The sequence below is a fragment of the Panthera pardus genome, unplaced genomic scaffold (assembly GCF_024362965.1).
Source record: "Panthera pardus isolate Hobbes unplaced genomic scaffold, ASM2436296v1 HiC_scaffold_7, whole genome shotgun sequence".
Lineage (NCBI taxonomy): Eukaryota > Metazoa > Chordata > Mammalia > Carnivora > Felidae > Panthera > Panthera pardus.
This window is the reverse complement of record NW_026527002.1, coordinates 75,017,499-75,040,635: the sequence shown is the minus strand read 5'-3', so window position 1 is coordinate 75,040,635 and position 23,137 is coordinate 75,017,499. Positions and strand designations below refer to the sequence as shown.

The following is a 23,137-nucleotide window of genomic DNA, read 5'->3' as shown; positions in this document are numbered from 1 at the left end:
GCTCTGTGTGTGTTTGTGTGTGTGTGTGTGTGTGTGTGTGTGTGTGTGTGTGTGTGTGTGTATGTTGAGCCTTGTGAGAAAGGACCTAGAAAGCCAGGTCTGAGTGTTGTAAACAATGGAAAGTTCCAGAGCAAGGGCACAGCAGTGAGACAGGGGTGGAGGCGGAGGAGGGCGGGAGCGGGAGGTTGGAGGCCGTGTGAAGGGATCTAGGTGACAGGGAATGGAGAGGGGGTTCCGTGGGCAGATGTCTTTGGGACAGATCACAGAGACACCGGACAGAGGGACCCACGGAGGAGGAAGGGGACGGAAAGGAAGCCCATGCCGAGGTCTAGGACCTCGCTTGCCCGGGGCCCGGGTTCTCAGCACTTCTGCGGGGCGTCCGTGGTCGCCCTGGTTCCCAGTGCTCTTCAGTTATTCCAAGTTCACTTATGAATATTTCATTTTTTGCTAACTAATTGGTCTTGAGCCTCTGCATTATGGATGTGGCAAGATGTAAGATGAGTTTTGTCACCGTCGTGTTAGAGGTTTTCCAACGCTCTCAGGGCTGATTTTGTGTCTCTCCCTTGACAGCCAGATTATGCACCGCTCACCAGTTTAATTCACTGGGATTTATCAGTGCCTGCCAGCCCTGCGGGATACCAGGTTAGGTGTTGGGGGGGCAACGGGCAGTCAGGACCACGGCCGTGAGTCCCCCGTGCACAGACCACGGCAGGCAGAACCCCGCACCCCGTGGCACTGTGGCATGTGTTCCGGCTTGTCTCCGAGGAGGGAAGGTGGGGTGCCCTGCCGCTGTGAGCGTGCTGAACCCCGGGTGAGGGGCACGGTTGCCCACAAGACTGCTGGCCCCAGCTGTAAGTTTGGGGGTCCCCGGGACCAGCTAGCTACGAATCCGGGGGACCCCAAGGGCTCTCTCAGGTTCCGTGGTTCGTTAGAATGACTCAGAACTCAGGAAAGCAGCATACCACGATTACCATTTTCTATAAAATGTGTATGAGTCAGAACCAGCCAAAGGGAGAGATGCAGGGGCTGAGTCTGGGGTTGGAGGGTTTGAGGTGTGGACCTTTTGGTCACCCTCCTCCCCCTGTGGAGTCCTGGATGCCTTGCCTTCTTCCGGCTGTCTTACATGACAGGACCCAAGAACTTCCAGCCAGGGACGCTCATCCCAGCCTTCGGTGTCCAGAGGTTTTGTGGGGGGCTTGGTGACCCACTGCCTCCGTGGCTGGCCGTTGGTCCCATGCTCGTCCTGTAGGTTCAGATGAAGACGTTTGTTCTCCGGTTCCTCCAGAGGTCAGGGCCGGTCTGACTTGTCACAGGGCCCGTCATAAATCACATTGTTAGACCAGGCATACGGGCACCCCTGTCGGGCAGGACCTCCTGGGGGCCTGGAGGTCCCCCCCCCAGTAGCCAGGGGCAGAGGCCAGACGTCTTGTCTACATGGCTGTGTCCTCATAGGGCATTTCAGAGAGGAGCATCAGGCCGTCTGCATGGCAGGGTTCAGGGTCCCTCTTCGGTGTTGCGCCCGGGCCACAGGCGTCCGTAACTGTCACGAGACACATTTCTGCAGCCCAGCCGACGTGACACGCGGTGCGTGTTTCATAGCCTCTCCGCCAGTCCTTCTCTGCTGTTCCTTGCCACTTCAGTAACTTGCACAAGATCATGGTGTGGTGACGGAAAACAAGGAGAACTGTTCTCATGACCGTGAGGTAAACAGTTCTGTCCCTTCCCTCGCCGCCCCCTCCGGCCTCCCGTACACGTCGGCTGGGCCTTGTGTCTACACAGCTGTTCTGCTCGGTAAAACCCGGTGTGGGCCACGGGATCGAAGCGTCCTGTGCCCTCGTTCGTGCCACCTGGTCTCTGCCTTTGCCTGCCTGTTGTGAAGTGCTCCCTCCCCGGCCCCCCGTCTCCAACACGCCCGGACAGAGCGGGAAGGCAGGGATTGTATGCCTCACTGCGGCCCTGGCCGACGAGGGCTCCAGTGTGGCTCTCGGTCGGCGCCGACCCAGCCCGGCCCTACAGCTCCACAGAAGCCCTGCCCCTTCAAGGGCTCCCCCCACCCCAGCTCTTCCCCCGTTCCAGTGCTCTGTCTCCCCGAGTTCTTGGGGACCCCGTGTCAGAGCAGGCTTCTCTGTCCAGGGCCCATGTTGTCAAGCCGCTCACTGGTTCCCGGCAGATTCTGCCCCAGAACCGTCCTGCCCTCCTCTCCCCTGTGGTCTCCCTGCCTGACTTGGGAGCACAGCAGCCCGCCTCACAGGTCCTCATGGGGGTGGCCGAGGGCGGGTGGGTGACACTTTCCTGTGCAGGGCGGTAGCCTTGGAGAGAGCAGGAGGGGCCCCGAAGACCTCACCGCTCGGTACGTGACCATTTTCCCAGGGGGGGTGCTGGAGCCTAGGACCTCTCCCCTCCTCCGCTGCTCAGAGTCAGAGAGGATGGCGCCCTGCAGGCGCCTGGCCCTGGGCGCCGGCCACACTGTGCTGGCTTCCTGCTTGGCGTCTCTCAGGGTACCTGTCACGTGACATCACCTGAGCCCGCGCCCCTCCACCTTCACATGAGCAACAGCAGAATGCTCCCCGACCCCGCTCGCCAGTCTCACTTCCTACCTGCATTCTGGAGGTGACTGCCTTAAACACGAGCGCTAATTAACCAGAGTTACAAGTTGACAAATGATTTGAAGCTTGCTCCAGAGCGGCTCTGAGCTTGCCATCCAACTCACTAGGTCGCTAGGAAACTTGAAGCATGTTGCTCTTGTCTTTAGTCCTGTAATTGGTAGATTGAGATTGTAATTCTTTTTTCCCTGTTTTATCAGAACAATTTGGCTGTAATAATTATGACGCCTTGAAATAATCTGAATAGTTGTGCAGCTCATTATGCGCCTGAAAGGCTAAGCGGCCTTTGAGAATCCTTCACAAAGAAGTCCTTAAGCACTTTTCCGAGAACCGGGTATAAATGGCGCTGCTGCTTGCTTCACTAGGAGTCTGATTTGTGAACCGGGTGGCTGCCGGTCACAGTTCAAAATCATCCCCACTTTACGGAGGAAGCCTGTGCCAAGGTTTGATCACATAGTATTTTTAAAGGAGAGTATTAGAAGCTGGTTATACGTTGGCATGTGGATGCAAAACTATGAGCACTAAAGGTACGTCTGCAGCTGTTAATTTCTGGAACGGCTTCAGACTTTCTGTTTTTCATAAAACCCGAAACTGAACACATTTCCACATTTGGAAGTTGAGTGCGTGCCGTGCACTGTCGCCTCCTGTGACTCCGTTGTGCCCTCTTGTTTCCTTGGTAGAGTTTTCGGTCATGAAGAGGAAGAGAGGCAGGCCGAAAGGGTCCACGAAGAAGCCCAGCGGCGAGGAGGACCTGGCAGAGAGCGTCGTTAGTCCGCAGGAGGGCAGTCCGCCGGCCCCAGAGGAGGGGAGCAGCCTGGCTCCGGGCAGCTTGGAGTGCGGCCAGTGCCGTCGAAAGTTCTCTAACCCGCGCCAGCTGAGGAAGCACGTCTGCATCATCGTGCTGAACTGGGGTGAGGAGGACGGAGACGCAGGTACGTTGCCCAAGGGCCGGACGCGCCAGTTGCTCGCGAAGATGCGTAACTGCGGACATCCGTTTGCCCTGGGTCAGTTACTGCATGGAGATCGAGCGCTTTTGTACGCGGCCTACCTATCTGGAAAAGTCTCTGTTTGGGAACCGATGACTCTTACTGTCGGTGACGTGTCCGGTAGGCGGTGCCCACGGAGTGCGAGTCTCGGGGACACGTCCGCGGGAGCTCTGGGCTCTGCAGAGAGGGTAAAACACAGCGTCCCCTCGGTGAGCTTGCGTCCTGGGTAGGACAGCAGGGTTGTGCATCACGAGATGTTAACAGGGAATGTACCTTGGAGGGGAGGCGGCCTTCTGACGGGGGGTCAGGAGGGAGCCTGGAGTCATGGTGTGCGTGGCATTGGCATTAATGGAGGGAGGTGTGGGCAGAAGTGCAGACGTTAGGGTGCTCGGGGCCCCTGTGAGGCACCTGCTGAGCCAGCAGTGGCTGGGGGGCTAGGTTGTGGCAGGCATTCTGGAAGAAAGGAAAGAACACTGGTGCTTCCTCCATTTACGTTCCTGGCTAAGCTTCATCTGAAGTAACTTGCTTTTTAAAAAATAGTTGTTTAATTTTGAGAGCGAGGGGGGATGTGGGGGAGGGGCAGCGAGAAAGGGAGATAGAGTTCCGAAGCCGGATGTGGGGCTCAAACTCGCACCGTGAGACCATGACCTGAGCTGAAGTTGGGCGCTTCACTGACTTCGCGCCTGAAGTAACTTCTAAAAGAGGCTGAAGGAGGTTCAGTGAAGGTGGGCAAGGAGTGCTGTCTCTGCGGTGGGGCAGGTCTCGGGGGCGACCCTGTGGGAGGAATGAGCTAGCAGGACTGCACTGGAGAGGGGAGGGCCTCTGCTGTGGGCCCTGCTCTTGTCTGGTTCTTGTACCACTTTTGAAGTCTTCAGACTTTGCCCAAGACTTTGAGTTCTTACTGTGTTTTGTACTGTGCTAAGCTTGTTACATGGGAGTAACCAGTTCTGGTTAAAACATAGGCTTTGGAATATGGCGGCCAGGGTTTGAATCCCAGCTCCTCCAGGCCTTAATAGCTTCCTTCTGCCCCAGTTTCCGTATCTGTAAAATGGGAATAAAACACAGCACTATCTCATATGGTTGCTTTGAGGATTGAATAAGGCAGGACTTTTAAGGTGCTCAGAACAGTACCTGCATTTGAAAAGCGCTCAGCGAACGTTAGCTATAACTTATTCGTAGCAGTATGGGAGCAGTACTGTTGTCTTCCTTCCTGTCGTGTATGTAAGGATAGCTAGACTGGGCAATCAGGTGTTTGTCCAGGGTTCTTTAGTTAGCAAGGGAGCCTAGCCTCTGAACCTCAGTCCTCAAGTCCCTTTACTGTAAACACCTCCCAACCGGGAAGAAGACCCTAGCGCAGATCGGGGGCGTAACTGAGTAACTGAGTAACTGATATTTACCAGACATCTAGGTTGGTGGCCAAGGCTCATTGCCAACATCTGCACAAACTGTAGAAAATATAAAACGTTCTTTCCTTTGAAGAACGGCTCTCGAGGTGACTTTCTAGGCTGCATGGGCTAATGCAAATAATGGACTAGCGCTCAAACAGGATAGGCCACTGGGAAGACACCTGTCCCACAGCAGAGGGGACGTCATTGCTGTGGGAGGCACGTAGGCCAGGAGTGCTGTGGTTTCAGAGCCATTGGCCTCCTGTTTCAGAGCCTGATGCCCTTTTGGCAAATAAAGGTACTTCTAGAACCGAGATGGTTGAGGGAGGAAGGATTAGAATGCACCTCCCTGCCCATAGAGTGCTGATTTCTGGTGCATTTGTCAACCACTGGCCCTGGGTTATGGGCTGTCCCCCCCGGCCCCCACCCCATGCACACCCCCACTCTCTTTTTCTCACACAAATAGTTAATGGTGGTTGCATGTTGTTTATTTGTTCATTAAGTTTTTTACTTTATTTATCTTTTTATTTATTTATTTTTTTTAACGTGTATTTATTTTTGAGACAGAGAGAGACAGAGCATGAACGGGGGAGGGGCAGAGAGAGAGGGAGACACAGAATCGGAAGCAGGCTCCAGGCTCTGGGCCATCAGCCCAGAGCCCGACGCGGGGCTCGAACTCACGGACCGTGAGATCGTGACCTGAGCTGAAGTCGGACGCTTAACCGACTGAGCCACCCAGGCGCCCCTAAGTTTTTTACTTTAATCCCTGTATAGTGTTCCTAGTTTCAGGCACATAGTGTAGTGATTCAGCACATCCACATGTCACCCGGTGCTCATCACAAGTGCAGCCCTCAATCGCATCCCCCCAGCCGCCTCCCCTCGGGTAGCCGTCGGTGTGTTCTCTGTAGTTAAGAGTCTGTTTCTTGGTTTGTTTCTCTCTTTTTTTCCTTTGCTTGTTTTGTTTCTTAAATTTCACATAAGAGTGAAATCAGATGGTATTTGTCTTTCTCTGACTTATTTCACTTAGTGTTATACCCTCTAGCTCCATCCATGTCGTTGCAAATGGCAAGATTTCATTCTCTTTATGGTTGACTGATACTCCATTGCACATACATGTATGTGTCCATGCATGCACACGCACACACACACACACACACACCACACCAGCTCTTGTTCCAGTCACCAACTGATGGACGCTTGGGCTGCTTCGTAGTTTGACTATTGTGGAAATGCTGCTGTAAACGTAGGGGGGCATGTGTCCCTTTGAATTAGTGTTTTTGTATCGTTTGGGTAAATACCCAGCAGTGTGATTCCTGCATCACAGGGTAGATCTGTCTCTAACTTTTTGAGGACCCTCCATACCGTTTTCCAGAGGGGCCGCACCACTTTGCGTTCCCCGTGGCCCTTGCCTCTTAATGAGTGGGGCCGGCTGTAGCGTTAAGAGAGCCCTGTGTGTACCTGCCTGAGTCCCGAGAATTTGAATCTTTGGGGTCATTCAGTGCTGTCTTCTTGAGGACCTGCTTTGTTTTTGTGCCTTCACATGATTTATCCCACCAGCCTCCTCCTGAGAGACCCCTGGGCTTTCTGTGTGATTACGGCCGGAACTCAGGGTTCTCCTTTGCAAAACATTCCTGCTGCTGCTTCCTTCAGATGTCAGACCTGGATCTAACTTGGATGCAGCCTGAGGAGTTCAGTCGGGTCTGTGGATTGTCTGCATTGCCCTCAGGGTTTTCTTCCTAAAACAAAGTTTTTCAGTGTCTCCCCTTCAGAGTCAAGTGCCAGGTCCTCTTCCTGGGCATTGAAGGCCCTTAGCAAAAAGATCTTTCCATGGAGCTCTACAGCATTGTTTTTCTGTGTCGTATTGTTGTCAGCTGAGCAAATTTAGGGTCGTTGCCAGTCTTTTGCTGTTGTAAATATTGCTTTCATAAATACTTCTGTGTGCAGGCATATATGTATGTACGTGCGTGTATATGTGCGTGGACACACGTGTATTTGTGGACTTACGTTGTTACTTTCATAGGATAAATTCCTAGAAGTGTAATTGCTGGGTCAGGATGTATATTACATGTTGCCGAATTCCCCCTCCCCACCAAAAGCTCACACCAGTTCAGGTTCCAGAAGTGTCTCACAGTACCTATCTTGTTTTTCTTTTTAAATACCTGAAATGATGCAGAAAGTACTAAGAGGAAAGTAACAATAATCCAGAATTTCACTGCCTAGGTGTATTGACTACTATACCGTGTAAGAAAGAGAAGGAAGATCCTTCTCCGTTCTGTGTACACATATGTTTTTTAGAAATGGGGTCATGTATCATGTTCTGTGATTTCTTTTTTTACTCACCAATATAGCCGATAACATTTTCCATGTTAATATTTTTTTGTTTAACAAGCTGTTTCGTAGCACTTTCTGGATGCTCCGTGTTTACTGCTGCTAGCTCCTCTAATTCTCATAGCAGCCTTAAGAAGTAGGCATTATTGTTACTCTCATTTTATAGGAGAGGATACTGAGGCACAGAGAGGTTCAGGAGTTTGCTTAGATCACACAGCCTGTATGTGGTGGGTCTGGGTTCTGAACCCACCGCGGTGTGGCAGCTGTGCTATGCTTCCTGACCAAACTACTCAGTAAATGCGCATTTTTGTCATTTTTAAAGGACACCCAGCATTTCATCGTATGTGTGGGCCATATATTTTCCTTCATCGGTTTCCAGTTGATTGACATCCAAGATTGCTTTTCATTTTTCTCCCTGATTACAAAAAAGAAAACCACTACTCAGGGCGTCTGAGTCAGTGAAGTGTCCAACCAACTCTTTTTTTTTTAATGTTTGTTTAATGTTTTTGTTTTTTTTTAATGTTTGTTTATTTATTCAGAGCGAGTGCTCATGGGGAAGGGGCAGAGAGAGAGGGAGAGAGACAATCCCAAGCAGGCTCCATGCTGTCAGCTCACAGCTCGACACAGGGCTCGAGCTTAAGACCCTGAGATCAAGACCTGAGCCAAAATCAGGAGGTGGACGCTTAGCTGACAGAGCCACCCAGGTGCCCCAGGCATCTGACTGATTTTCGATCTCAGCCCAAATCTTGATCTCAGGGTTGTGAGTTCAGGCCCTGCCCTGAACTCTGCACCAGGCTTGAAGCCTACTTAAACAATAACAGTGACAGTCCACAGGTGAGTGGTCTTGAGCATGCATATTAATTTTATTATTTGCACTTACGCTATTATGATCTTAGATGGATACCAGTAACGTAATTGCTCGGCTAATAAGGGCGTAGTTTACCTTTTGACACATATGCCTGTTGCCAAGCCGCCCCGTAGACAGCATCTGTCAGTTACTTCCCCGACACATATGTGCCGAGGTTATTTTCCACGTTCATCATTGTCTTGTCGTTTGTAGCCTTGCTTTGTTTTCTTTCGCACTTTGCTGGAGTTTTATTTTTTATTTTATTTTTTATTTTTTTTAATTTTTTTTTTTTTTTAATGTTTATTTATTTTTGAGACAGAGAGAGACAGAGCATGAACGGGGGAGGGTCAGAGAGAGGGAGACACAGAATCTGAAACAGGCTCCAGGCTCTGAGCTGTCAGCACAGAGCCCGACTCGGGGCTCGAACTCACGGACCGCGAGATCGTGACCTGAGCCGAAGTCGGCTGCTCAACCGGCTGAGCCACCCAGGCACCCCGATTTGCTGGAGTTTTAAATGTCTGTATTGTCACTACATGTTCCTTTTAAATTTCTTGCCCTTTTCTTCATGGCTTAGAACACTTACCTCTACCCCCAAATAATAAAAAACGTGCTCCTATATAGTCCTCTGTTATTTTTGTACGGTTGTATTGGTTACCTGTGTCTTTGATCCATCTGGAAATTGTATTTTTGTAAAAAGTTTAAAGTAAGACAGTTATATATTTGATCACTAAACATGGGCAAAAGAATTATGCTTAATAAATGCAGTTTGGTAGATAAGCTATTTCACATCAAAGGGTCCACAGAGGAAATAATAAGGGTCCGGTGCAAAGTCTAAGAAATACTTTAAAAGAGTAAAACTTCGTATTTTGAAAATAATTGTGCATGTATAGGAAGTTGCCAAGATTGTCTAGAGAAGTCTCGTGCCCTTGACCCTGTTTCTCCTAAGGATTGTGTAGAGGTTGACGCATGACATCAGAATGGGGACGTGGACAGTGAGATGACGTGTGTGGGTAGTTCTGTGTCACGTGTCACAGGGGTAGACATGTCAACCCACCCCCACCCCGGGCAACCACAGGTCTGTCCTCCAGCTCTGTAATTTGGTCATTTGAGGATCTTCTATCAGTTGAATCACATGGTATGTGACTGCTTAAGATTGGCTTGGAAAACCCCCTCTTCGGCCTCACTTTCATAATTTTATAGGTGAGGAAGTTGAGTCCAGAAGTGATGATGATCAGGCGGAGCCCCATGCCTCGTCCGAGGTAGGGTTGGGGTCCCATCCCACACCTCCTGATCCTCACCCGTTGGCCAGCCTGCTGTGCCACGGCCGTGTCTTAAAACCGGTCTCATTTCCACTCCATGGATGCAGATTTTATTCATTTCAGTGTACCTTTGTGAGCTTTATCTCTAACCTTATAAGAAATGAAGGCTCCACCCTGCGAGGTTCATGTTTATCTTCTGCTCTGTAATTCGTTCAGCCATGTCTCCTACAATGGCAGACTTGAGCAGTCCTTTCTTTTTTTTTTTAAATTTTTTTTTTCAACGTGTTTTTTTTTTTTATTTATTTTTGGGACAGAGAGAGACAGAGCATGAACGGGGGAGGGGCAGAGAGAGAGGGAGACACAGAATCGGAAACAGGCTCCAGGCTCCGAGCCGTCAGCACAGAGCCTGACGCGGGGCTCGAACTCACGGACCGCGAGATCGTGACCTGGCTGAAGTCGGACGCTTAACCGACTGCGCCACCCAGGCGCCCCTTGAGCAGTCCTTTCTAATAAGATTATCAGCGGCCTCCAGTAATAGCCGTAGAGAAACCGGACTCGTGTTCCATTGATTTGAATGACCTAAAAGGACTTTAACAAATACCAGACGGAAAGGTAGAAGTTCTGGGAGTCTTTCCCTTTTTGGCCCCTGTCGAAGCCGCTGAAATATGCAGAAATGACCTTCTGTCCAACTGGCTTGTGGCTGCCGTCCATGTGTCCGTGTGACTGCTCCGGATCCTAGTTTGCCAAACACAACGTTACAATTTGGAAAATTCTTGCATAATTGTTTTAATACACGGTCTGCAAAGAGCAGATTAGTGACATTTCAAACAGTTGACCTTGACTCTTTAGCTTGCTAAAACAATCACAAGAAAACAAAACAAGCCCTTCCCTTCGCTGAACCACGGCAAGTTAAAATAATACTTTTGATGTGTATTCAACGTTTATTTTATTCTGCATACGAATAGTAAAAGAAACCAGGAAAAGAGATTTTTTTTTTTTTAATGCCATTATGTGGAGCAGCTGGTGTTTTTGAAAAACAGTTTGCGGCCTACAGAAATCAATATGTCAACTTTACAAAAGTGACTTCTGAACCTGCCTTAGCTTGTTATTTCTGGGGTCATTTTCTGCAAGGAGAGTTGCAGAAATGGGCTCTTAACTCTTGTTAAATCTGTCCTAGAGAAGACAAGGCATTTATTTTAAGATATTCCCTAAGATGCCCCTGTAATCTTCATGGAGATTTTCTGTAACAATGCTTCAAGTGCCTTCTACTGCATTTGTGTTAGCAAAACGGCTGACTCGGTAATGGCTGCTCTGACTGAAAACGGTTTTGGGTGAGTTGTGTTTGAAACTTTGCAGGAGGCAAGGCGGAGCAGCGTCAGTCTCTCGAATGGAACATTTTTCTCCGTGGAAAGCTGAGTAATGGTAACGGCTGGTTCCTCTTGCTGCCTGTAAACCCTGGTTTCACCCGTGCCCCGGTCAGGTGGCTGGAAGCCTGGAGGTCACGTCTCCAGGCACACCCAGCCTTCGGCCTGCTGGGAAGTGTGGGCGTGTGTCCTCACACTGTGAATATTCCCTCGCGGTGACACCTTGTGCTCCCAACTCCCCCGCTTCTCACCAGCTGCTCCTGCCCGCCTGCTCGGTGAGCTCCTGTTCCTCCTCTCATCACGTCACCCCCCCCAACCCCGTCACTGTCCCCGAGTCTGTCAGTCAGCGGAGGCCAGGCCACACCCTTACAACAGGCCTCTCCCAAACTGCAGTGGCCTAACGGAAGCAAGCTCGCGTTCTCCTTCGGACTCCATACCTGCTGCCGGTCCTCAGGGGCTCTGCTCACTCGGGGTCCTGGACGCAGAGAGCAGCCCCCCGCCCCGAACGTGGCTGGTCACTGTGCAGGAGGGGAGGAGAGCCCTGCGTGGTTTCGTGTCAGCCTCGAAGTGACACCCGTCATTTCTGCCTGTGCATTTCGTTGGCCAGAGCTGATGTCGTGGCCCCACCGACTTCAAGGGGCCAGAAAGTGCCTGGGGTGGGGGAGAGCCGGAGGTGTTTGATGACTGTCACTAGTGACTGCTGCATGGCTCCCATCCACTTCCTTGGACTCACCCCCAGCTGTGCTCTGTGACCTGCAGACGCCCTCCTTGCCCCCACCCCGTCCTGGGCTCCAGACCCGTTCGGGTGACCCACAGGCGGCTTGCGCTGTGGGCTTGTTTGGTGCTGAGCTCACTGACTAGCTCCTTATAAATGCCCCCCCCCCCCCCCATATTCTGACTTGGTGACTGGCCCCACCATCCAGATGTCACCTCTCACATTGGTCATTTGTCATGGTCAGTTGACTTTTCCTGTGAGATATTTCTCCTATCCTCCTCTCTATCCGGCTGACATTCGTGTGGGTCAGGCCCCATCATTCCCTCCACAGACTCTTTGATGGCTCTGGTCCGCGCCCTATTCCCATCCACGCTCTGTGTCGACCAGTGATTTGCATACACGTCCCTGATAAATGTTCATTTTTTACCAATAAATTGCATTTTTAAAATTTAAAAACCAACTACAGCATCCTTTCTATAGGCCCACCACTGTACTGAGTGTCTTAGAAATGTTAATTGATTTCCTCTTCATTAAAAACCCCATGAGGTACTTACTGATTTTGTCCCCGTTTCACAGATTCGGAAACTGAGACAAGCACCCTCCCCAGTGTTACCCCGTAGTAAGTGGTGGGCCTGGGCTGGGAGCCCAGGCATTTTGCTCAAATCCCCATTTGCTGTAAGAACGTGTTTATGGTTGTTGTAAAACACACGTAAAATATAAAATTCGCAAGGATGCGGTAAGAAAGGGAAAGAGGAATTCTCCCATGTTCTCCCCGGATTTCAGTGGATTGTTTGAGACACGCCCTGGGTGCGTGCACTCTGGCTCTCCCTGCCGCTGGGGCCAAGTGCACGCTGCTCGCATCTGTCCCCTGAGGACCGGCTAGCTCTCCCTGCTGCTGTTCAGACAGTCCGAGCTCCTCATGAGCCTGCTGGGTTGTTTCTGCACAGCCTGACAGCTGCCCCCCCGCCCCGACCCCTTCCCATGTTGCCCGTGTATGACTCTGTAACAGACTTCTGGTGGTGCCAGTACCCTGCACGCTTGTCTCTTGTACGTTGTTCCCTTTGCCTGTGGAATGGCCCCCTCCCCTCCGCCCTCTGAGTAGCCACACTCGCCTCTGGCCCCAGGCGCTTGCCCATCCCTCTGCCTTTGCACACCCATCCCTTCTCCGGGACGCCAGGGCCGTCTGGTGTTCGTGTGCCAGCAGATGCCCACCCTCCTGCAGCTCCTGGCCTCACTGCTGTCTCAGGCTGGCTCAGCGTGCCCGTCCTTGTCCTCAGCCTCTGCCTCCTGGCAGCCCAGGCTGCTCACCCCGTGCCATGCGGGTCTCCTCGTGTTAGGAGTGTCGTATGTGTGTTTGTATCCCCACGTGCTGATAGCTCAGCAGACGGGATCTCGTGCTGTCCCAGGGCCTGGTGCCCTGCACATGGCATAGAATCACTCATCACTGTCCTTTCTTTGCCAAAATCTAGAGCCAAACTCTGCTCCTTTATGGATTTGGCATAAGGAAGACCATGTTACGTACGTCGTGTGGGTATGTCATTTCATTACTCTGTCTCCAGTGTTCAGAACAGTGCCTGGTACACACGAAGTGCTCAGTAAATGCACGGATCCTTTAGAGCACAAACAGGAACTACACAGTCTGTAATGAGCAGGAAACTCAAAGTTAGTTTTTCTAACTTCTATGTACGTTTCTACGTGGTGTGGGCCAGGTGACCTGGATCGGCCCCAGTACGTGCTGCTGGCTGCCTGGCCAGCGCACCTGCTAATGGTCATTTCTGGACTCTGTGTTCTTTACACTTTGGGTTTCATCTCTCTGTTTTCTCACCTATATTTGATGGTTGCCTGGGAAAGTTACCTCTCACTTGCTGGTGCTTCCCAGTCTTCTGAACTAGAAACCTGAGTTGCCCTTAATTCCTCCTCTGATCCCACCCCAGACTGCACTGTCATTGAGCCTTGCTGGCTTTTGTGCGCCCCTCTTCCACCACCCCCCCCCCCCCCCCCGCCCCGCGCCACCCTGGGGCCTCCAGTCTCCTTCCTGACCTTCCTCCCTGCCCCAGGTCTAGCTTCCTCTTTGTCTTTCTTTTACTTTTTCTTTCTTTCTTTCTTTCTTTCTTTCTTTCTTTCTTTCTTTCTTTCTTTCTTTCTTTCTTTCTTTCTTCCTTTCTTAACAGAAGTGTGCTGTTTAAGTTACTCATCGTTATCTTATTATTAACAAAATAAGGCACTGTGTTTACAGTCATGAAACAAGAAACAGTCTGGAGAAAAGTTGGGCTGGAGGGAAGGTGGGGAGGGTGCGGGGAGAAGATGGGGGGCAGGCACAGACTCAAATCTGCCCCTGTGGGGTTTGGGGTTCCCTTCCCACCCTGATCCAAGCGCTGTTCTGGATCTTCGGAGTCAGGTGCCAGTGGGACCTCCCAGGTACTGTCAGCCACAGCCTTTGGATCGGTGGCTCCACATCTCCACTGGCCCCCTAACCCCGCCTCTCCACAGAGCAGTGTCCAGCGCAAAGGTGACCCGTTGCTTTCTTGTTGAGCATCCCTCTGTGGCCTCCCTGTCCTTGCGAGTAGTGGTCTCCCCCCTACCCTGAGACTAGATGCTGCATCTGGACCACTGCTGTGCACACTTGTGCCTACTTGTCTCCTGGCTCCTTTGGTGCAGGCGCCGTTTTCTTCTTAGGGAGCCCCCTCCACCCCCTGAGCCCGCCAGCTCTCTCTCGTCAGGGTCAGCAGCTGGTAAACAGCTGCTCAGTGAAAATACCTGTGTGTGACCTTCATTACTCTGGTAGCTTCTGGTAGCTTTTAAATGAAGTTCAGATGGGTGATAACAGGGTAGGTGATCAGACTGCTTTAGGGGAGGAAGAAAGCATGAGACCTATAGCTGGGAGCCCATGGGGAGCTCTGTCGGGCCCCAGCAATGAGTGTGAATCAGGCTGGGAAATTCTACAGATGCGTGTTTACATGCTCGCAGAATTTCCAGAGGCGAGCTAGTCCAGAGCTTCCACGGGTCAGCAGCAGACACACCCAGGTCAGCGGGCCCGTGATGCTCACTGGCCCCGTCTGGGCTCCACGGAGGTGCCTCGTCTTGCCGCGCCCAGCCGCTGCCAGGGCCCTGAGCATCTGTTCTAATCCTCCTGCTGGACACCAGGGTAGGGCAACCATCTCACTGCAGATGAAGAAAAAGAGGCTTTGCCACCTGGAGGGAGTCGTCCAAGGCCAGCTGGTGATTACCTGAATCCCTTAGACTTCTGACCTCAAGCTCTGGTCATGTGGATCAAGCTATCTCCTGGGATGCTGGCCCTCCGACTCGCCACCCTGCCCTGGCCCAGAGTCACCTGAATTCAGACCTCCAGTCCTGTGGGAATGAAGTCTCCAGGTGTGAGACACAAGTAGGGCTGACGCCAGGTACCCCGCAATCCCTCCTCCTGACTTGCTGTGTCTCTCGGGCAAACCAGGGGTGCTCAGTGCCTTTTCTTGCAGTGGGAGGAGAGAGCAGAGGAGGAACAAACAATCCCACCTAAGTGGGATGTTATGCCGGGACTTTTGAAGGAAGGCGTTCTTGTTCAGCATCTTGGCGGCCTCCTGGGGCCGTGCTGGCTGCGAGTGACTGTGCTGGGGAAGCCGGTTCTCCTGTGTCAGGGCCAAGGGCACAGCCCACTGTGTCTTTATGTGTGAAGTTCGGTGGGGTGCCCACTGACTGCATCCTGGCGTGGAGGGACTTGAGAGGGTGTGATGGAGGCCGTGGCACCTGGGCTTTCCTGCTACTTAATGCTTTTTCGCAAGACAAGGAGCTCCTGTGCCTTGTGACCCCGTATGAACAGGAGCTCGGTCTCTCCCGGGAAAACCCCCGATGGCTGAGAAATCCTGGGATGGGTGGCCAGACTTACTGCTGGGCCTGGTGCTTCTGGCTAAAGCAGGGGGCTGGGCCCGGTGCTTCTGGCTAAAGCAGGGGGCTGGGCCCGGTGCTTCTGGCTAAAGCAGGGGGCTGGGCCCGGTGCTTCTGGCTAAAGCAGGGGGCTGGGCTTGGTGCTTCTGGCTAAAGCAGGGGGCTGAGTCTGGTGCTTCTGGCTAAAGCAGAGGCAGGGCAGGGCAGGACCACATGTCTGTGGTGTACATCCTGGAGGGCTTCCTGAGGAGGGGGCCATGAGCTCCATGTCTGAGGATGACCTGGTGTTTATGTGTGCGGAGAGGAGGTGAGACAGGCATTTCCTTTCCTGTGGCTCCAGCACAAGCCTGCAGGTGCGGTAACATAGCAGGAACCGGGGTCACGGGGAAGACAGAGGCCTCCTGCCCTTCCTGTGCTTCTTCTCACGGCTGTCACTGCACGGGGCCGCTGCTGGAAGCAGGTGCCTGCCTGGCTTTCCTCCGGAGCCAGACAGCCGGGAAGATGTGAGAAAGCCTGAGGGGAAGCACAGAAGCGAGAGTGATGCGTATTCAGCAGGTCCGATGGAATTGTCGTGGGCTAATAAGTTCCTTAAACTGCTGTCTTAGCAGCGTGGAGCGAATTGGTGCCAGAGTCCCAGAATATAATCCCTTATCAGTCTGCTGTTCTGACGACTGTTCTGAGCTTTTTATTAATGTGGCTGATAACACTTACTCTCTGGGGTGTTCTGAGATTTAATTAGTTCTTGGGCAATTTAGAACAGGTACTTTGGAATATTAGTGCGGTGTTAATTATACATGAGTGCCTATGAGCTAATTTCTTCAAATGTGTGATTGCGAGCACGCTTAACTCTTCATCTGCCCTTTGCCAAGTCAACCTGCCTGGTGTGAGTGTTACCACACAGGGGGCGCTGTGAGGGCCTGTGGGGAATTGAGGGATACGAACACAGACACGGATCCTACAGCTGAGAGTGTGGACTTGGGGAAAGGAACAGCATCCCTCCCAAAGGAACCCCTCTGGGACAGGAGGGGACGGAGAGCAAGGAGATCTTGTGTCAGAGGGGCTTAGTTTCTCTTCGTAAGGTCAGAGAAGCTCATCAGAGTTCGGGGTGCGTGTGGCGTGTGGCGTTAGGGGCTGGGAAGAACGGGAGTGTTTTTGCAGCTCTGCTGTGGGTCATTCATTGATCCAGTGGAAGCGGCAGTCACCGCTATCTACGTACCAGGCGTGTGGTTGTTGCCGGTGATGCGATGGCGAGAGAACAGCGTTCGCGCAGGAAAGTCGCTCAGAGTTCGGTGGTGCAGGCAGAGAACCAGACCGGCCCTTGGAGGTACGCGGGAGGAGCACCCACCGAGGTCACACGGGGTCTGGAGGGAGCTCAGAGGAGTCAGTGGGAGAGGGTGTGGGGGAGTCCCGATGAGGGTCTACGGTATCCAAATTCAGCAGTGGCCATGGGAGTGGCAAGAAGGGGACAGAGTCCAGAGCTCCGGCGGAAATGGGATTCCCAGGGCCCGGTAGAGGTTGGACGGGGCGAGAGGCAAGAGGGAGTGAGTGGGCGGTGGCCTGGGTCTTGGCTCGGGTGCTAGGGTGGAGGACGGGCCCTGCCAACCCGAGAACCCCAGGGAGAAGCAGGTTTGGGGGAGAGAGGACAGGTTCCTTGTGGTCACCCGTTGAGTTTGGCAGACTGTGGGTGTCCAAGGGGATGTTATCTACCTGGCCGTGGAGCCGGCAGGAGGGCTGGGCTGGAGCCCTAGCCCTGGGGCCATCAGCCTATGAGGGCACAAGTAGACGGTCATCAGGGGACTGGGCGGAAGTTCCTGAGGAAGGCCACTTCTAAGGGAGAGGAGGACGGGTCAGCGATGATAGGTGAGGCAGGGAGACGAAATGAGATGAAGCTGGGATAGAGGCCATTGTTCTTGGGTCTGAGGAGTGTGGCTCATGCTGACATGAAGGTGACATGGGGCCAGAAAGAGGAGCCATCTAGGGTGACTGAAAGGATCTCTGCGGGGAGCTGGTGGGACATGGCCAGGAAGCAGGTGCCACACTTGAATTGGCAACCTGAGGGTTTAGTAAAGGGATTCCCCATCAAAGTGTGGTCATGGGGGAGACTGTGGATAGCGCAGTAGTGGGGTGCTGTTTACGCCCCAGGTATAGAGACAGAGGGGGAGAGTGGCCCCTGAACTCCAAGGCCAGTCTGTGGCCGAGGAAGCAACCTCAGACAAGCTGGTGACCAGGAGGGAGCCCAGATCTCCTGCCATTGCCTCCTCCATTGGCCAAACCCAGCGGGAAGCCAGAGGGCAGTGGACCCCCTGGGTGAAGGACAGAGGGTGGGCCCGGAGGGGCAAATGGGAACTTTCTAGAACACTGAGGACACTGGACTTTTGCCCATTACCCTTTTTTTTTTTTAAGTTTGTTTTTGAGATAGTGAATGGGGGAAGGGACAGAGAGAGGGAGAGAGAGAGAGAGGCAGAGAGAGAATCCCAAGCAGGCTCTGCACAGAGCTTGATGAGATCTCACGAACTATGAGGTCATGACTTGAGCCAAAATCGAGAGTTGGACCCTAAACCGACTGAGCCACCTAGGCACCCCACTCATTACTCTTAAAATGGGACCCATGCTGGGTGTCTGCTCCCTGCCTCAGGTTTGTAGTCAGAGCGCCCCCCTGCGTGCGAGGGCACCAGGCCCTGCCGTGGGGGGGTGGGTCTCAGCACTGTGGGCGTGCCCACCCTTCTGGGAACATCTGCTTCCACATTAGGTTTCGCATTCCACCTTGCACTGTGCCATAGCTCTTTTAAACACCGTCTTTTCAAAAGGAAATGAAATATAAAGAATTACGCCAATGTGCTGGGGTTGAAGAGCTATAAGGCACAGATGTCAGGAAATTAGAAGTTATAGTTCCCGGAACGTCAGTGACTCGACAGGGCACACTGGGCCGGGGGGCAGGTGAGGCACGCTCCCGCTGCAGCTCTCTTGTGTTAGCACAGACCCAACGGAACCACGGGGACCGGGCGTCCCGGCCCCAGACCGGGGGTGGGTACGCACGGGCACCAGCCCCACGGCAGCACGCGCGGCCCGAGGGACGGCTGTGCGTGCTTCACTGTGCAGCCTTTCCCTTGCTTGAACAGTGATTCGCTTTGCACGCACAGACCGTAAGTTTAGAGAGCTCCCGACCGATGCAGCTGAAAGAGTGTCGCTCACGCCCCGCGCCCTCCGCCCTGGCCACTCAGGGCAACGGCCGTCGTCGAAGTGGTACTTGGCACAGCCCTTCCGCGTGCGTCCTCATCCGCTCGTTTTCAAGGTGTTTTCAGGGCCCTGCAGAGGTGCTAGCGGCTCAGGGTGGACAGGTGGGGGCGCTGGTGTGGGAGGTGGCGAGGGGGACCCCACCCGTTTCAGCCAGAGAAATCACGCCCCTTTGCCGACTGTTTACGTTGAAATTGCTTAAATAATTCACCTGACAGTGGTTCTGCCGCTCGACACCCTTGATGAGCGCCTTCCTGCTGCAGTGAGAGTCATGCTGGGATTCAGACAGTGAATGTCTACACAGCGTGGTGTGAATTTGACGGACAGGGGCCCCTCAACTGAGGGCCTCATGTTCCGGAAGAGCACGGTCATTAGAGCCTTGGAGCGAAAAGCGAAACATAAAAAGATTGGCTACAGGGGCACACGGTGCATACGGTAGTCGAGTTACAGGTGCTCGTTAAGTTAATGCTCAGGAAAGTGCTTTGCACACTGTAAAGCACCACGCGGAAGATGAGGTGGGTGGTCTTATCTAAGTACCGGTGGAGTTTCTCTGTCTCTCCAGATTGTTGACCGGAGGAAAACTACCAGACAGACAGACCACCGTGAGATGTTTCCGTCCGAGCCCCAGTGCTGCTGATGGGGTCAATGCTGACCTTTCCTCCTGCGGCCTGGCTGGCCTCCCCCCAAGACCCGCTGGGGTTTGATGGGAGCCAGTGCAGTCTGCCTTTTACGCACCTCGGGCAGATTTCAGCTATCGATCTCACTAAAATTACATCCTGTTTTCTGTTAGATCAAGAGTGTTTTCTGAAACAGCTCGGTGAAGATATTTTAGACATCTTGTGCAATTTGAAGATAAAATACGACCTTACGGTGAATTGTGTAATTAACACCTGTGTACAAAGCAGGCCGTTTGGAAGGTGGTTCACCTTAAAAGCAGCATCAGGAAGCTTGGGGTGTAACCTGGGTACTTCCTTCCCCCAGCCCCCAATCAGTGTCTTTATTTCCCACACTGGATGCTATTTATTAAGAGACATCGATTTTCCAGCCATTCCTTGTCAGGCACCCTGCGGAGGCCCAGGGGGTGAGCTGGGCATTCCCTGAAACAAGGGTGAGTAAACGATCCCAGATTACCCATTGGTGTCAGGCTGGGCGCCCTGCTGGCAGCTGGGCTTCCCTGAGCGTCTCTGTCTCAGAAGAGCCATGTTAGTGCCTTGTTTGCTGTAAGAGACTTCAGTCTGTCTCAGTGCAGGGGAGACAGACCTTTACCTGTGCGAGCAGTGCTGAAACTCTTGTCTTCCTCGCTTACCAAGAATGGCCTTTTCCCAACGAGGAGCTTGGCTGCAGAGTGGAGGAGCTGGGCATGCCCCCCACGAGCTGGGATGGGATCTTCGATGCCGGGCCCCGGGTGCAGAGGCTGGCCCGGCCGTCTGTTGTGCTAGGGTCTCCAGCTGTGCGGCTGACTGCGCCGTGTGCCTTAGTGTGGCCGGCAGATTGGCGGGGGGCGTGGGACGTGATGGGGAGCACAAGGCCTCTGAACCGCTGATGGGGGCTTGACCAAGGGCACACTGAGCAAGTGCCAGCCTTTATTTCCCCCCTTAGCCTTCCGCACAGATGCGCCAGGCCCCCATTAGAGGGAAATGGGTTGGGGGGAAAGAGGTTGTTTAAGGGCGGTGTTCGGGTGCCGTGGTCCGTGAGCGTCTGTAAGCCAAGCACTTTCCCCAAGGAGAGAGCAGAGAGAGGGCCAGGCCCGTGTGTCCTCACGGCCATCTGAAGACAACATTGGCCACCGTGGGGCCCGGCTGTTTGGTTGGTTTCTGTCCATGTGCTCTATCAGGGGTGGGAGAGGGCAGGGAGAAGGCCTCACTCTGTTGCACACAGACTCAGGGATGATACTGGGTTTGCCTCCTAATGGGGGAGAGGGTCTCTTGGTCCTGTCACCTCTCCCCCTCACTGAGCCTTGTCTTTGTTATTTTTTAATTCTTTTTAAAGTTTTGTTTTGTTTTGTTTTGTTTTTTTAATTTTTGAGACAGAGACAGAGCATGAGCAGGGGAGGGACAGAGAGAGAAGGAGACACAGAATCCAAAGCAGGCTCCAGGCTCTGAGCTGTCAGCACAGAGCCTGATGCGGGGCTCGAACTCACGGACTGTGAGATCATGACCTGAGCTGAAGTCGGACGCTCAACCGACTGAGCCAGCCAGGCACCCCGAGCCTTGTCTTTATAATGGGCTTAGGGACCCAGCAGCTTCATGAGGGGCCGAGGACCAAAGGCGGTGATGACAGTGTAGCATGCTGAGGGCGGGGGCGCTGGTCAGTGTTGGCTCATCTGTCGAGTGGGTGAGCCTCGGAGCTCTCTGCGGGTAGGAACGGGCCTGGTTCTTCTCAGGTCCCCGGAGCCTGGCACAGGGCCAGGCACCCAAGGGGCCCTCTGTTGTTCTCTGCTTAACAAATGGCCGACTCTGCTGCCTTGTGAAGCGTGAGGCCCTGCCCTCTCTCCACTTTATCGAGTCCCTGCAGCGAGTCAGGCACTGATAGGCTTCCTGCACAATGGGCTAAATCCTGCCGTGCTCATTGTGCTTAGATCCCTGGGGAGGGGTGGGCGGACAAGTAAATAAATGAGCCCTGTCACAGTGACCGTCCTCACTGGTAGGAAATGGTTGTGTGAGTTGTGTTTGTTAGATCAGAACTAGCTCACTAGACTCCACGCTGTGGACCTGCCCGGCTCCCGCGTGCCTGATTGCCTTCTAGCTTACTCTGTGATATACCTATCTGTCAAGTCTTCAATATCCTGAATGTCCCCACTAGCCGTAAACTCCAGGAGGCAGGGGTCTTTCTCTGTTCCGTACACACAGTGTCCCAAATGCCTAGGACAGCGCGCGGCTCTCCATAATTATCTGTGGAGTGAACTGTTGGCTCGTAAAGAACAAATACATTCTGTAGTCCTTTGATAATTCCAAGGAACTACTTATTTCTTTTGCGCATAAATGATGTTTTGTTTAAGAAGCACGGACACGGAGAAAATCTGGAAAAAGGAGGAGAACGAGAAGAAGTCAGCTTACAAAGAGAATGTTTTATTAAGTGGTAGAAAATTATTGTTGAACTTGCTATTAGAGATAGAAATTCTGTTTTCAGAAGAGCAGTGTTTGACATGAATACTTAACCAGAGTGAGGAGAGGGTAACTAGGAAGCAGGCAGAGAAACTGAAGAGACAGGCTTTGAAGTCAGGCCAAGGTTGACTTGACCCTCCCAAGTCCACAGCCAGGTGGAGTCCTGAAAATAAAAGTGAACGTGTCCATGGAGCCTGGTGGTTTAATTTGCCTCGGCTTCCGGAAATGCTGGGTCTGGAGCGAGTGTCTCCATGCTTGTGCCTGAAGGAAGGACAGTGCTGGGAGACTGGGTGGCGAGTGTGGGCTGAGAGCCGGGACTTCTCAGGGAAGTTTCCTCGTGAGGTCTTGGAGCTCTCTCCTCTCTCGACTCCCAGAGGACCCGTGATGTCAGCCGTAGGGCCCACACTTATGATTTTACCGCCAGAGACTGGGAACCAGGACTCCCCCCCCCCCCCCCCCCCGCCACTGCCATGCTGCACAAATGCTACACGTCACATCCAGAAACAACAGGAGACTGGATGGAGGGAGACTTGAGAAGCAGGCGGCAGGGGAGGAAGTGGGGAGACCCTCCAGTGTGCCTAGTGCTACTTTCCACAGATAAAAGGTGAGCACCTACTGTGTGCCAGAGCTGTGGCTGGGAATGAAAACTAGGTGGTAGTGCCGGCCATGATAGAGCCGGGCCGGGGGCTGAAAGACGCATGGCTTCCGGGGACGCCACAGACAACCCAGGATTTGTCCGTGTAGACGTCTGCGTTCGTAGCCCGGAATCTCTGGGTAGCGTCCAGGGTTGTGGCCTGTGTCTGCCGGTCTTTATTCAGCCTACCGGCTTGCCCCTCTCATGCATGGTGTTTTACCTGGAGTTATTTGCTCCTCCCTGAATGCACGTGCTGCTTTTTCTGTGGGAGCCTTGTTCTTTCCATAGTGCTCCACTGCCCCAGGGATCATGTCACATCATCCCCAAGAATCATTCCCAAGGCTGCTGAGGACAGTGCTCACCGTGTGGTGCCCGAGTCCACGGGAAAAGAGTCTTTGGAAGCTCTCGAGAATGGAATGTAGCTGAATGGGCTGTGGTTCCATGTTGGGTGAGGCCACAGAGAATTGATGAAGGATGTACATTTGGGGAAGTCTTCAATGGGGAGTATCTTAGCATCTGTTCCCCCAGATGCAGCCTTGGCTGTGGACAGTTTATGGGATGGTGATCCCAGGCAGCAGAAGTGAGGGAGTGGGGAGGTGCGATAGGGACGGAAGAGAGCCAAGGGTTTGTTGTTGGGCTCACTCCTTTGGTCAGTGAAACCTCGGCTCTTCCAGAATCTTGAAGCTTCAGATGGCTTCCAGAATTGTCCACCCAAATCAGGAGCCCAGAGTGGTCATGTGTTGGCTCCCATCCCTCATTGGTTGAGGGTTGCCCTCCGCCATATTGAACCGTCTTC

General features: G+C 53.0%; 1 protein-coding gene across 6 annotated transcripts in view; it reads left to right on the top strand.

Annotated features, from left to right (window-relative positions):
- The window catches only part of ZFAT (zinc finger and AT-hook domain containing), a 286,033-nt gene that overhangs the window by 136,040 nt on the left and 126,856 nt on the right, over positions 1-23,137 (top strand). For all 6 annotated transcript variants that reach the window (XM_019459785.2, XM_019459783.2, XM_019459784.2 and 3 more), the window contains one exon: positions 3,284-3,535. In XM_019459785.2, coding sequence (XP_019315330.1) covers positions 3,284-3,535 — 252 coding nt within the window. The remainder of the gene's footprint in view (positions 1-3,283; positions 3,536-23,137) is intronic.